The 14,561-nt window shown below is 46.8% G+C and overlaps 1 protein-coding gene across 6 annotated transcripts in view; it reads left to right on the top strand.

Moving 5' to 3' along the window:
* Positions 1 to 14,561, top strand: part of LOC110530782 (rho guanine nucleotide exchange factor 18) — a 49,309-nt gene that overhangs the window by 32,302 nt on the left and 2,446 nt on the right. For all 6 annotated transcript variants that reach the window (XM_036986532.2, XM_036986533.2, XM_090182867.1 and 3 more), the window contains exons 16-20: positions 1,394 to 1,576; positions 2,146 to 2,298; positions 4,561 to 4,689; positions 4,799 to 5,161; positions 8,707 to 8,908. In XM_036986532.2, the coding sequence (XP_036842427.2) occupies positions 1,394 to 1,576; positions 2,146 to 2,298; positions 4,561 to 4,689; positions 4,799 to 5,161; positions 8,707 to 8,908 (1,030 nt within the window). The remainder of the gene's footprint in view (positions 1 to 1,393; positions 1,577 to 2,145; positions 2,299 to 4,560; positions 4,690 to 4,798; positions 5,162 to 8,706; positions 8,909 to 14,561) is intronic.

The raw sequence follows: 14,561 nt of genomic DNA, 5'->3' as shown, positions 1-14,561 counted from the left end.
TGAAGTGTGTCCCCCTGCCTCTCCCTAGTCTGAAGTGTGTCCCCCTGCCTCTCCCTAGTCTGAAGTGTGTCCCCCTGCCTCTCCCTAGTCTGAAGTGTGTCCCCCTGCCTCTCCCTAGTCTGAAGTTTGTACCCTGCCTCTCCCTAGTCTGAAGTTTGTACCCTGCCTCACCCTAGTCTGAAGTGTGTCCCCCTGCCTCTCCCTAGTCTGAAGTGTGTCCCCCTGCCTCTCCCTAGTCTGAAGTTTGTCCCCTGCCTCTCCCTAGTCTGAAGTTTGTCCCCTGCCTCTCCCTATGTCCCCTGCCTCTCCCTAGTCTAAAGTGTGTCTCCCTTCCTCTCCCTAGTCTGAAGTATGTCCCCTTCCTCTCCCTAGTCTGAAGTATGTCCCCCTGCCTCTCCCTATGTCCCCTTCCTCTCCCTAGTCTGAAGTGTGTCTCCCTGCCTCTCCCTATGTCCCCTGCCTCTCCCTAGTCTGAAGTGTGTCCCCTTCCCTCTCCCTAGTCTGAAGTGTGTCCCCTTCCTCTCCCTAGTCTGAAGTGTGTCTCCCTGCCTCTCCCTATGTCCCCTGCCTCTCCCTAGTCTGAAGTATGTCTCCTTTCCTCTCCCTAGTCTGAAGTTTGTACCCTGCCTCTCCCTAGTCTGAAGTGTGTCCCCTTCCTCTCTCTAGTCTGAAGTATGTCCCCTTCCTCTCCCTAGTCTGAAGTGTGTCTCCCTGCCTCTCCCTAGTCTGAAGTGTGTCCCCTTCCTCTCCCTAGTCTGAAGTTTGTACCCTGCCTCTCCCTAGTCTGAAGTGTGTCCCCCTGCCTCTCCCTATGTCCCCTGCCTCTCCCTAGTCTGAAGTATGTCTCCTTTCCTCTCCCTAGTCTGAAGTTTGTACCCTGCCTCTCCCTAGTCTGAAGTGTGTCCCCCTGCCTCTCCCTAGTCTGAAGTGTGTCCCCTTCCTCTCCCTAGTCTGAAGTGTGTCTCCCTGCCTCTCCCTATGTCCCCTGCCTCTCCCTAGTCTGAAGTATGTCTCCTTTCCTCTCCCTAGTCTGAAGTTTGTACCCTGCCTCTCCCTAGTCTGAAGTGTGTCCCCTTCCTCTCCCTAGTCTGAAGTATGTCCCCTGCCTCTCCCTATGTCCCCTTCCTCTCCCTAGTCTGAAGTTTGTCCCCCTTCCTCTCCCTAGTCTGAAGTTTGTCCCCTGTCCATCACTGGTGTTAAAGGCAAGATGCACCCATTTTGAATGTTACTTCATATTTGTGCTTCCCCTCGATTCCCAGGGTCATTTCATGTTTTCACGTGTATCTGGGCTATTCACGTTCAAGCAGGAAGGACATACATGTAGTATGATGAGTTTTGCATCATATGCCCTCTGCCTCCTGGTGTTAAATATGTCCACTGTCCCTCTCCGTAGGCCATCGTCTCGCAGCAGGACAGCCACATTGAGCTCCAGCGTGCCTCTCTTTTGGAGCGTGAGCGTCCGGGTCGCAACCGAGGCAACATGCTCCTGGAGCAGGAGAAACAACGTAACCTGGAGAAACAGAGAGAAGAGGTGGCCAACTTCCACAAGCTGCAGACACAGCACCGTCAAAACCAGGTACAATACAGTGTATTGTGTTAGGGAAGCGGAGGTAGGGAAATTCAACTCTGGACCTCGAAGTCAGATCCGCTGTTTTTGTCATGGTTCCCCTCTAATCAGGGACTGATTTAGCCCTAGGACACCCGGTGGGTTCAATTCATTATCTGGTAGAACAGAAATCCAGCAGGTTCCGGACCTTTTAAGTTAAGAGTTGAATACCCCTGATGTAGTGGATCTATATCATCTCTCTCTCTCTCTCTCTCTCTCTCTCTCCATCTCTCTATCTCTCCATCTCTCTATCTCTGCATCTCTCCATCTCATCTCTCTCTCCATCTCATCTCTCTCTCCATCTCTCTTTCTTTCTCCATCTCATCTCTCTCTCCATCTCATCTCTCTCTCCATCTCATCTCTCTCCATCTCATCTCTCTCCATCTCTCCATCTCATCTCTCTCCATCTCTCCATCTCATCTCTCTCTCTCTCCATCTCATCTCTCCATCTCTCCATTTCATCTCTATCTCTCTCTCTCTCCATCTCATCTCTCCATCTCTCTCTCTCCATCTCATCTTTCATCCATCTCTATCCCCAGGCTCGCTGGGAGAAGGAGCGGGAGCGTCACCGGCTGCAGGCGGAGGTCCTAGAGGCGGAGCTAAGACAGAGAGAGGAGGAGTGTAGGAGACTGGAGAAGAAACTAGAGACGGAGAGAGAGGAGCTGGAGAAACAGAGAGAGACATACCAACAGGTTGCTGCTTCCTTACAATATAATAATATACAGGAGAAAATCTGACCTCTCTGAAATGAAAATGGATGGCCCTCCCTTCAGTGAAAATATATTTTTACCCTCCCTGAACGCTTGAAAAAGTGATCCACCCCTATACCCCAAATAATAATTAAAACATAAAATGGATAGCAGAGAACATGCCAATCATTTACCCTCATTCCTAGGACAAACCAGAGTCTTAGATATTCAGTTTTAGAAACTGTTCTTCGTTTTGTAAGCATTACATGGCAAAGTACCCAGAAGGTTGTCAATTCACAGACTACCGCGGTCAAGAGTAGGGGTGAAGAGAGATCCGTTGTAATAAAAGCACTAAATTCATCTATCATATTTTTGCAGGCCAAGAAAAATGAGCCTTTTTATGAACGCATTTCATGCAATTCTATGTCATTTCTACGTGACTGTAGACGAGCAGAATCTATTTTAATACCACAACAGAGCATGACAACGAATGTGCACATGCTCCAGTGCCAGATACATTTTGATTTCTATACAGACTAGTGTTAAAAAAAGAGGACAGTCTAACAGTGATAAAGTTGTCTATCAAGTGTAAAAATATAGCAGAACACAACCAGTTACGACTGAAGTCTCTGATCATCAATGAATTTCAGAAAAATACATTCATTGTTTAACACAGCAGCCGCATATCATCAGGTAGGCCAATATACACTTGTAACTTTTTTTCATATGCAAAACTATCATTTTCTAATTCATTCCATGATACTGTTGTTACAAAATAGATTTGTGTTGGCTGTGATTAGGGTACGGAAATGTAAGAGCCTCTGCTGGGCTAAATTTAACAAACTAGGCATGCATAGCTCACCACATGATCCTCATACCCGAGACTGGCCAAACTCGTGTTTTATAAAAGCCAATTCAAAAGGCACTGTAGAATCACTGACTGTATAGCCTAATAAGACATTTGTCATTTAATTATTATTTAATTCAAAGTATTTTTTACATGTAGTATTTCATCACAATAAATAAATGTATAGGCATGTTGTTGAAACTCCTGCTAGCTTCTTGCATGTCTCAAATGCTTCACAATGGATTTCTTAAATGGCCTTGAAATAATAATAATAATAATAATAATAATATAGCCTAAATAATACATTTGTTTGTTCCTTCTTAGGCTACCTGGCTGGCTCCTGACTGATTTAGAGTTAATATGTTGTTTAATAGTGTGTTGAAATATTGAATGTCAATTGAAAGTGACAGAATCACACATTACTTCCCAAGCAAAGTACATGTTTTGTCTCCTCAGCAACAGAAGGTTGTAGCGAAGACTCTGAATGTGATAGAGACAAACCAAAGACATCCCATATGCATCGGAGTCACGTCTTTCCCAGCATTGTTCAGCTTGTTTCTAGCATGAAGAATTTGAAAAATAAACAACAAATTCTTATTTACAATGACGGCCTACACCGGCCAAACCCGGATGCTGGGCCAATTGTGCGCCGCCCTATGGGACTCCCAGTCACGGCCGGTTGTGATGCAGGCTAGATTCAAACCAGGGTATCTGTACTGACGCCTCTAGCACTGAGATGGAATGGAACCAGGGTGTCTGTAGTGTCTTAGACCGCTGTGAAACAGCCTGAATGGAACCAGGGTGTTAGACCACTGTGCTATGCTTTCATCCATTTCCTATAACAACAGCCACAATACCCTCACATACTGTACCCTCACATACTGTACCCTCACATACTGTACCCTCACATAACCCCTCAATACCAGATCTGGTTTTAACTGAACACACCAAGCTCTTCATTTAAGACAGATATTTATACGGAGTGCACGGTGACTGACAACATGTATGGATAGTAGCCTAGAAGACCAGAGGGAAGAGTGAACCCTACCTGCCCTCCAACACCACTTCCAGCAGCATCTGGTCTCCCGTCCAGGGACCGACCAGGACCAACCCTGCATAGCTTCAGAGGCAAGCTAGTAGTCAGATGTAGTGTGGTATGTTGCTGACAGCGGAAGGTAGCCTAGCAGTCAGAGCAGTGGACCAGGAACCGAAAGGTTGCTGGTTCGAATACTCGAGTCGACATGGTAAAAAATCTGCCAGTGCCCTTGAGCAAGGCACTTATCCCTAATTTTCTTCAGGGTCACCGTGCTACTATGGTTGACCCTGTAAAACAACACATTTCACTGCACCTATCCGGTGTATGTGACAATATTAGTTTATTTAAAGTAATTTCCATTTGTCATGTAACGTACCAACAGGATCTGGAGAGGCTGAGGGAGTCAATGAGGACGGTGGAAAAACAGAAGGAGCACCTCAATACACAGATGAAGTTGAAGCAGAACAAGACCGTCACCAACCCTGGGAGTTTTAACTTCAAAGCTCAGCAGGTGGGGATGTGGTGTGGTCGTTAAGAACTGAGGACCAATAGTGTGAGGAGCTGTTGTTGATGTATTTGTAGATGTTTACATCATCCGGACATTCTATTCTTCTCCTCAGGCTCCCCTCTCCCAGTCCTTCCGAGGGGATCCTCCCCTCCTCTCCCAGTCCTTCCGAGGGGATCCTCCCCTCCTCTCCCAGTCCTTCCGAGGGGATCCTCCCCTCCTCTCCCAGTCCTTCCGAGGGGATCTTCCCCTCTCCCAGTCCTTCCGAGTGGATCCTCCCCTCCTCTCCCAATCCTTCCGAGGGGATCCTTCCCTCTCCCAGTCCTTCCGAGGCGATCCTCCCCTCCTCTCCCAGTCCTTCCGAGGGGACCTGACAGCTGATTGGATGAAGGGAAGAGAGGTGATCCAGATCCCCAAGGTCCTTGTCCCCCCCAGCCTCTCTGTAGCCACCAACATTTTCCTGGAGCAGCCCCCGAAGGTGAGCTACATAGGACGTAATAGGACAGTGCATTCAGAAAGTATTCAGACCCCCTGACTTCTTCCAAAAAATTTTACGTTACAGCCTTATTCTAAAATGGAATACATCGTTTTTTTCCCTCATCAATCTACACACATTACCCCATAATGACAAAGCAAAAATAGGTTTTTAGAAATTTTAGCAAATGTTATAAAAAATTCAACTGAAATATCACATTTACATACACAATATCACATTTACATACACAATATCACATTTAAATACACAATATCACATTTACATACACTATTACATTTACATACACAATATCACATTTACATACACAATATCACATTTACATACACAATATCACATTTACATACACAATATCACATTTAAATACACAATATCACATTTACATACACTATTACATTTACATACACAATATCACATTTACATACACAATATCACATTTACATACACAATATCACATACACAATATCACATTTACATACACAATATCACATACACAATATCACATTTACATACACAATATCACATTTACATACACATTTCCCTGAGTACAGGGTGTTGAGACCCTGTACTCAGTAATTTATTGGTACACCTGTATTTGTGGAGTTTCTCCCATTCTTCTCTGCAGATCCTCTCAAGCTCTGTCAGGTTGAATGGGGAGTGTCGCTACACAGCTATTTTCAGGTCTCTCCAGAGCTGTTTAATCGGGTTCAAGTCTGGGCTCTGGCTGGGCCACTCAAGGACATTCAGAGACTTGCCCGAACCCACTCTTGCATTGTTTTGGCTGTGTACTTAGGGTCGTTGTCCTGTTAACTTGTTATGGCTGCAATCCCGCTAACGGAATCGATATGACAACTACCAGTGAAAATAGAGGGAGACAAATTCAAACCACAGAAATCTCATAATTACAATTCCTAAAACACATGTGTCTTATATCATTTTAAAGTTAATCTTGTTATTAATCCCATCAAAGTGTCCGATTTCAAATAGGCTTTTCAGCGAAAGCACTACAAACGATTATGTCAGGTCTCCACCAAACCACAATAAGCACAGCCATTTTCCAGCGAAATATAGCATTCACAAAAAGCAGAAATAGAGATAAAATGAATCACTAACCTTGAATTATCTTCATCAGATGACACTCATAGGACTTCATGTTACACAATACATGCATGTTTTGTTTGATAAAGTTCATATTTATATTAAAAAATCGGAGTTTACATTGGCGTATTAGGTTCACTAGTTACAAAAACATCAAGTGATTTTGCATAGCCACATCGTTTCAACAGAAATACTCATCATAAATGTAGATGATAATACAAGTTATACACATGGAATTATAGATATACCTCTCCTTAATGCAACCGCTGTGTCAGATTTCAAAAAAAGTTTACGGAAAAAGCACACTATGCAATAATCTGAGACGGAGCTCAGAACAGTAGCCAAATTAGCAGCCATGTCGGAGTCAACAGAAACCAGAAAATACATGATAAATGTTTCCTTACCTTTGATGAACTTCATCAGAATGCAGTCCTAGGAATCCCAGGTCCACAATAAATGCTTGATTTGTTCGAAGATTTGTCCGTTATTTATGTCCAATTAGCTACTTTGGTTAGCGCGTTTGGTAAACATATCCAAAGTCACAAAGCGCGTCCACTATAACGTGATGAAATGTCCAAAAGTTCCGTAACAGTCAGTAGAAACATGTCAACCGATGTACTGAATCAATCTTTAGAATGTTGTTTACATAGATCTTGAATAACATTCCAACCGGAGAATTAGAATGACTTCAGATGACCGGTGGAACGCAGGTCCTTCCCCTGTGAACGCGCATGGTGAAAGCATGATCAACTCGTGGCAGTGGTGACTATTTCCTGTCTCATTCAACCCCCCTTCACATTAGAGTCATCAGACAAAGTTCTATTGACTGTTGACATCTAGTGGAAGGCGTAGGAAGTGAAAACTCATCCATATCTCGCTGTAATTTCAATGAGAGCTTGGTTGAAAATCTGCTACCCCCAGAAAAAATACAAACAGGAAGTGGAATTTCTCAGGTTTTTGCCTGCAATATGAGTTCTGTTTTACTCTCAGACATAATTCAAACAGTTTTAGAAACTTCAGAGTGTTTTCTATCCAATACTAATAATAATATGCATATGTTAGCAACTGAGACTGAGGAGCTGGCTGTTTACAATGGGCACCTTTTCATCCAAGCTACTCAATACTGCCCCTGCAGCCATAAAAAGTTAAAAGGTGAACCTTTGCCCAGTCTGAGGTCCTGAGAGCTCTGGAGCAGGTTTTCATCAAGGATCTCTGTTCAGCTTTCCCTTGATGCTGACTAGTCTCCCAGTACCTGCTGCTAAAAAACATCCCCACAGCATGATGCTGCCACCACCATGCTTCACCGTAGGGTTGCTGCCAGGTTTCCTCCTAAAGTTCAATCTTGGTTTCATCAGACCAGAGAATCTTGTTTCCCATTGTATGAGAATCCTTTAGGTGGGCTGTGGGCTGTCATGTGCCTTTTACTCAGGAGTGGCTTCCGTCTGGCCACTCTACCATAAAGGCCTAATTGGTGGAGTGCTGCACATATGGTTTTCCTTCTGGAAGGTTCTCCCATCTCCGCAGAGGAATTCTGGAGCTCTGTCAGAGTGACCATCGGGACCAGGGCCTTTCTCCCCCGATTGCTTAGTTTGGCCCAGCGGCCAGCTCTAGGAAGAGTATTGGCGGTTCCAAACTTCTTCCATTTAATGATGGAAGCCACTGTGTTCTTGGGGACCTTCAACAATTCCTTCGACCTCATGGCTTGGTTTTTACTCTAACATGCACCGTCAACTGTGGGACCTTATATAGATAGGTGTGTGCCTTTCTAAATCATGTCCAATCAATTGAATTTACCACATATGGATTCCAATCAAGTTGTAGAATCATCTCAAGGATGATCAATGGAACAGGATGCATCTGAGCTCAATTTTTGAGTATCATAGTAAAGGTAGCAAAGGTACTTATGTAAATAAGGTATTTCAGTTTTTTATTTGTTATAAATTTGCACAAATTCTAAAAACCTGTTTTTGCTTTGTCATTATGGGTTATTGTGTGTAGATTGACGAGGGGAAAAAATGATTGAATCCATTTTAGAATAAGGCTGTAACGTAACAAAATGTGGAAAAGGTTGAGGGGTCTGAATACTTTCCAAATGCACTGTACCGACCATGGTTTTCTAGAAATCCCAGTTAGAGGATTCCTGGAATCAGGAAATAGTACTTTGTCAAGTTAGGAGTATTTTTCAACCCTAACCAACTACGTGAATGTGTGCTCACTTCCCAGTGTTTTTCTATTGTAACATGTTGTTCAATAGTGTATTGATATTGTGTATTTTGCATGCTGAATTTCCATGTAAATGGACAGTAATGTTCCCATTCGGTGCACTTGGTACAACACTCTTGCCAGTTAGATCTCCATAGCTGTGTGTTGTAACTCATTTTCCAGTAGTTCATTCACAGTTATATTCATAACTTTACGTTATTATATCTTAGGTGCCCCCTCGCAGGGAGAGCATCAGCCCCGGGCCCCCTAAACCGGAGTTCCCCATCCACCTGATCAGCACAACCAACCAGGTGGTTCACAAACCAGGGGCCGTGCAACAGCAGATACCCACCAAGCTGGCTGTCCTTGGTAACAAGGGCAAGGAGAAGAGCAGTAAGAAGAGGTCCCACCACAAGCGCAATCACAGCGCAGGTAAGAACCCGGCTCAGTAGAACACGGCGCAATTCAGAACACGGCGCAATTCAGAACACGGCGCAGGTCAGAACACGGCTCAGGTCAGAACAGAACACGGCTCAGGTCAGAACAGAACAGAACACGGCTCAGGACAGAACAGAACACGGCTCAGGTCATAACAGAACAGAACACGGCGCAGGTCAGAACAGAACAGAACACGGCGCAGAACAGAACAGAACACGGCTCAGGTCAGAACAGAACAGAACACGGCTCAGGTCAGAACACAACAGAACACGGCTCAGGACAGAACAGAGTAGAACACGGCGCAGGTCAGAACAGAACAGAACACGGCTCAGGACAGAACAGAGTAGAACACGGCTCAGGTCAGAACAGAGTAGAACACGGCTCAGGTCAGAACAGAGTAGAACACGGCTCAGGTCAGAACAGAACAGAACACGGCTCAGGTCAGAACACGGCGCAGGTCATAACAGAACAGAACACGGCTCAGGTCATAACAGAACAGAACAGAACACAGCGCAGGTCAGAACAGAACAGAACACGGCTCAGGTCATAACAGAACAGAACACGGCTCAGGTCATAACAGAACAGAACACGACGCAGGTCAGAACAGAACAGAACACAGCGCAGGTCAGAACAGAACAGAACACAGCGCAAGTCAGAACAGAACAGAACACGGCTCAGGTCATAACAGAACAGAACACGGCTCAGGTCATAACAGAACAGAACACGGCGCAGGTCATAACAGAACAGAACACGGCTCAGGTCATAACAGAACAGAACACGGCTCAGGTCAGAACAGAACAGAACACGGCTCAGGTCAGAACAGAACAGAACACGGCGCAGGTCATAACAGAACAGAACACGGCTCAGGTCAGAACAGAACAGAACACGGCGCAGGTCATAACAGAACAGAACACGGCGCAGGTCATAACAGAACAGAACACGGCTCAGATCATAACAGAACAGAACACGGCTCAGGTCAGAACAGAACAGAACACGGCTCAGGTCATAACAGAACAGAACACGGCTCAGGTCATAACAGAACAGAACACGGCTCAGGTCAGAACAGAACAGAACACGGCTCAGGTCAGAACAGAACAGAACACGGCGCAGGTCAGAACAGAACACGGCTCAGGTCAGAACAGAACACGGCGCAGGTCAGAACAGAACAGAACACGGCGCAGGTCAGAACAGAACACGGCGCAGGTCAGAACAGAACACGGCGCAGAACAGAACACGGCTCAGGTCAGGGGGGCGCCGCCAACCCAGACAGGATGACCACATCAGTGAATCAACCCACTCAGGTGACGCACCCCCTCCATGGACGGCATGAGATAACCCCAGTAAGCCAGTGACTCAGCCCCTGTAATAGGGTTAGAGGCAGAGAATCCCAGTGGAAAGAGACAGAGACAGCAAGGGCGGTTCGTTGCTCCAGAGACTTTCCGTTCACCTTCCCACTCCTGGGCCAGACTACACTCAATCATATGACCCACTGAAGAGATGAGTCTTCAGTAGAGACTTAAAGGTTGAGACCGAGTTTGCGTCTCTGACATGGGTAGGCAGACCGTTCCATAAAAATTTAGCTCTATAAGAGAAAGCCCTGCCTCCAGCTGTTTGCTTAGAAATTCTAGGGACAATTAGGAGGCCTGCGTCTTGTGACCGTAGTGTACGTGTAGGTATGTACGGCAGGACCAAATCAGAGAGATAGGTAGGAGCAAGCCCATGTAATGCTTTGTAGGTTAGCAGTAAAACCTTGAAATCAGCCCTTGCTTTGACAGGAAGCCAGTGTAGAGAGGCTAGCACTGGAGTAATATGATCACATTTTTTGGTTCTAGTCAGGATTCTAGCAGCCGTATTTAGCACTAACTGAAGTTTATTTAGTGCTTTATCCGGGTAGCCGGAAAGTAGAGCATTGCAGTAGTCTAACCTAGAAGTGACAAAAGCATGGATTAATTTTTCTGCATCATTTTTGGACAGAAAGTTTCTGATTTTGCAATGTTACGTAGAAGGAAAAAAGCTGTCCTTGAAATGGTCTTGATATGTTCTTCAAAAGAGAGATCAGGGTCCAGAGTAACGCCGAGGTCCTTCACAGTTTTATTTGAGACGACTGTACAACCATTAAGATTAATTGTCAGATTCAACAGAAGATCTCTTTGTTTCTTGGGACCTAGAACAAGCATCTCTGTTTTATCCGAGTTTAAAAGTAGAAAGTTTGCAGCCATCCACTTCCTTATGTCTGAAACACATGCTTCTAGCAAGGGCAATTTTGGGGCTTCACCATGTTTCATTGAAATGTACAGCTGTGTGTCATCCGCATAGCAGTGAAAGTTAACATTATGTTTTCGAATAACATCCCCAAGAGGTAAAATATATAGTGAAAACAATAGTGGTCCTAAAACGGAACCTTGAGGAACACCGAAATTTACAGTTGATTTGTCAGAAAACAAAACATTCACAGAGACAAACTGATATCTTTCCGACAGATAAGATCTAAACCAGGCCAGAACTTGTCCGTGTAGACCAATTTGGGTTTCCAATCTCTCCAAAAGTATGTGGTGATCGATGGTATCAAAAGCAGCACTAAGGTCTAGGAGCACGAGGACAGATGCAGAGCCTCGGTCCGATGCCATTAAAATGTCATTTACCACCTTCACAAGTGCCGTCTCAGTGCTATGATGGGGTCTAAAACCAGACTGAAGCATTTCGTATACATTGTTTGTCTTCAGGAAGGCAGTGAGTTGCTGCGCAACAGCCTTTTCTAAAATTTTTGAGAGGCATGGAAGATTCGATATAGGCCGATAGTTTTTTATATTTTCTGGGTCAAGGTTTAGGTTTTTCAAGAGAGGTTTTATTACTGCCACTTTTAGTGAGTTTGGTACACATCCGGTGGATAGAGAGACATTTATTATGTTCAACATAGGAGGACCAAGCACAGGAAGCAGCTCTTTCAGTAGTTTAGTTGGAATAGAACACGGCGCAGAACACGGCGCAGGTCAGAACAAAACACGGCTCAGGTCAGAACAGAACACGGCTCAGGTCATAACAGAACCGAACATGGCTCAGGTCATAACAGAACAGAACAGAACACGGCGCAGGTCAGAACAGAACACGGCTCAGGTCAGAACAGAACACGGCTCAGGTCAGAACAGAACAGAACACGGCTCAGGTCAGAACAGAACACGGCTCAGGTCAGAACAGAACAGAACACGGCTCAGGTCAGAACAGAACACAGCTCAGGTCAGAACAGAACACGGCGCAGGTCAGAACAGAACACGGCGCAGGTCAGAACAGAACTCAGCGCAGGTCAGAACAGAACACGGCGCAGGTCAGAACAGCACAGAACACGGCGCAGGTCAGAACAGAACAGAACACGGCGCAGGTCAGAACAGAACAGAACACGGCTCAGGTCAGAACACGGCGCAGGTCAGAACAGCACAGAACACGGCGCAGGTCAGAACAGAACACAGCTCAGTAGAACACGGCACAGGTCAGAACAGAACACAGCTCAGTAGAACACGGCGCAGGTCAGAACAGCACAGAACACGGCGCAGGTCAGAACAGCACAGAACACGGCGCAGGTCAGAACAGCACAGAACACGGCACAGGTCAGAACAGCACAGAACACGACGCAGGTCAGAACAGCACAGAACACGGCACAGGTCAGAACAGCACACGACGCAGGTCAGAACAGAACACGGCGCAGGTCAGAACAGCACAGAACACGACGCAGGTCAGAACAGAACACGGCGCAGGTCAGAACAGAACACGGCGCAGGTCAGAACAGCACAGAACACGACGCAGGTCAGAACAGCACAGAACACGGCGCAGGTCAGAACAGCACAGAACACGGCACAGGTCAGAACAGAACAGAACACGGCTCAGGTCAGAACAGAACAGAACACGGCGCAGGTCATAACAGAACAGAACACGGCACAGGTCAGAACAGCACAGAACACGGCTCAGGTCAGAACAGCACAGAACACGACGCAGGTCAGAACAGCACAGAACACGACGCAGGTCAGAACAGCACAGAACACGGCACAGGTCAGAACAGCACACGACGCAGGTCAGAACAGCACAGAACACGGCTCAGGTCATAACAGAACAGAACACGGCACAGGTCAGAACAGCACAGAACACGGCGCAGGTCAGAACAGCACAGAACACGGCACAGGTCAGAACAGAACACGACGCAGGTCAGAACAGAACACAGCTCAGTAGAACACGGCGCAGGTCAGAACAGCACAGAACACGGCGCAGGTCAGAACAGCACAGAACACGACGCAGGTCAGAACAGAACACAGCTCAGTAGAACACGGCACAGGTCAGAACAGCACAGAACACGGCGCAGGTCAGAACAGCACAGAACACGGCACAGGTCAGAACAGAACACGACGCAGGTCAGAACAGAACACAGCTCAGTAGAACACGGCGCAGGTCAGAACAGCACAGAACACGGCACAGGTCAGAACAGAACACGACGCAGGTCAGAACAGAACACAGCTCATTAGAACACGGCGCAGGTCAGAACAGCACAGAACACGGCGCAGGTCAGAACAGCACAGAACACGACGCAGGTCAGAACAGAACACAGCTCAGTAGAACACGGCACAGGTCAGAACAGCACAGAACACGGCGCAGGTCAGAACAGCACAGAACACGGCACAGGTCAGAACAGAACACGACGCAGGTCAGAACAGAACACAGCTCAGTAGAACACGGCGCAGGTCAGAACAGCACAGAACACGGCGCAGGTCAGAACAGCACAGAACACGACGCAGGTCAGAACAGAACACAGCTCAGTAGAACACGGCGCAGGTCAGAACAGCACAGAACACGGCGCAGGTCAGAACAGAACACGGCGCAGGTCAGAACAGCACAGAACACGGCGCAGGTCAGAACAGCACAGAACACGGCGCAGGTCAGAACAGAACACGGCGCAGGTCAGAACAGAACACGGCGCAGGTCAGAACAGAACACAGCTCAGTAGAACACGGCGCAGGTCAGAACAGAACACGGCGCAGGTCAGAACAGAACACAGCTCAGTAGAACACGGCGCAGGTCAGAACAGAACACGGCGCAGGTCAGAACAGAACACGGCGCAGGTCAGAACAGAACACAGCTCAGTAGAACACGGCGCAGGTCAGAACAGAACACGGCGCAGGTCAGAACAGCACAGAACACGGCACAGGTCAGAACAGCACAGAACACGGCGCAGGTCAGAACAGAACACGGCGCAGGTCAGAACAGAACACGGCGCAGGTCAGAACAGAACACGGCTCGGGTCAGAACAGAACACGGCTCGGGTCAGAACAGCACAGAACACGGCGCAGGTCAGAACACTGCGCATGTCAGAACACGGCTCAGGTCAGAACAGAACATGGCTCAGTAGAACACGGCGCAGGTCAGAACAGAACATGGCTCAGTAGAACACGGCTCAGGTCAGAACAGAACACGACGCAAGTCAGAACAGAACACGGCGCAGGTCAGAACAGAACATGGCTCAGTAGAACACAGCGCAGGTCAGAACAGAACATGGCTCAGTAGAACACGGCTCAGGTCAGAACAGAACACGGCGCAAGTCAGAACAGAACACAGCGCAGGTCAGAACAGAACATGGCTCAGTAGAACACGGCTCAGGTCAGAACTG

This window comes from Oncorhynchus mykiss, chromosome 8 (genome assembly GCF_057628025.1).
Source record: "Oncorhynchus mykiss isolate SJ-2025 chromosome 8, ASM5762802v1, whole genome shotgun sequence".
Taxonomy (NCBI): Eukaryota; Metazoa; Chordata; class Actinopteri; order Salmoniformes; family Salmonidae; genus Oncorhynchus; species Oncorhynchus mykiss.
This window is presented reverse-complemented; position numbering and strand designations above follow the sequence as displayed.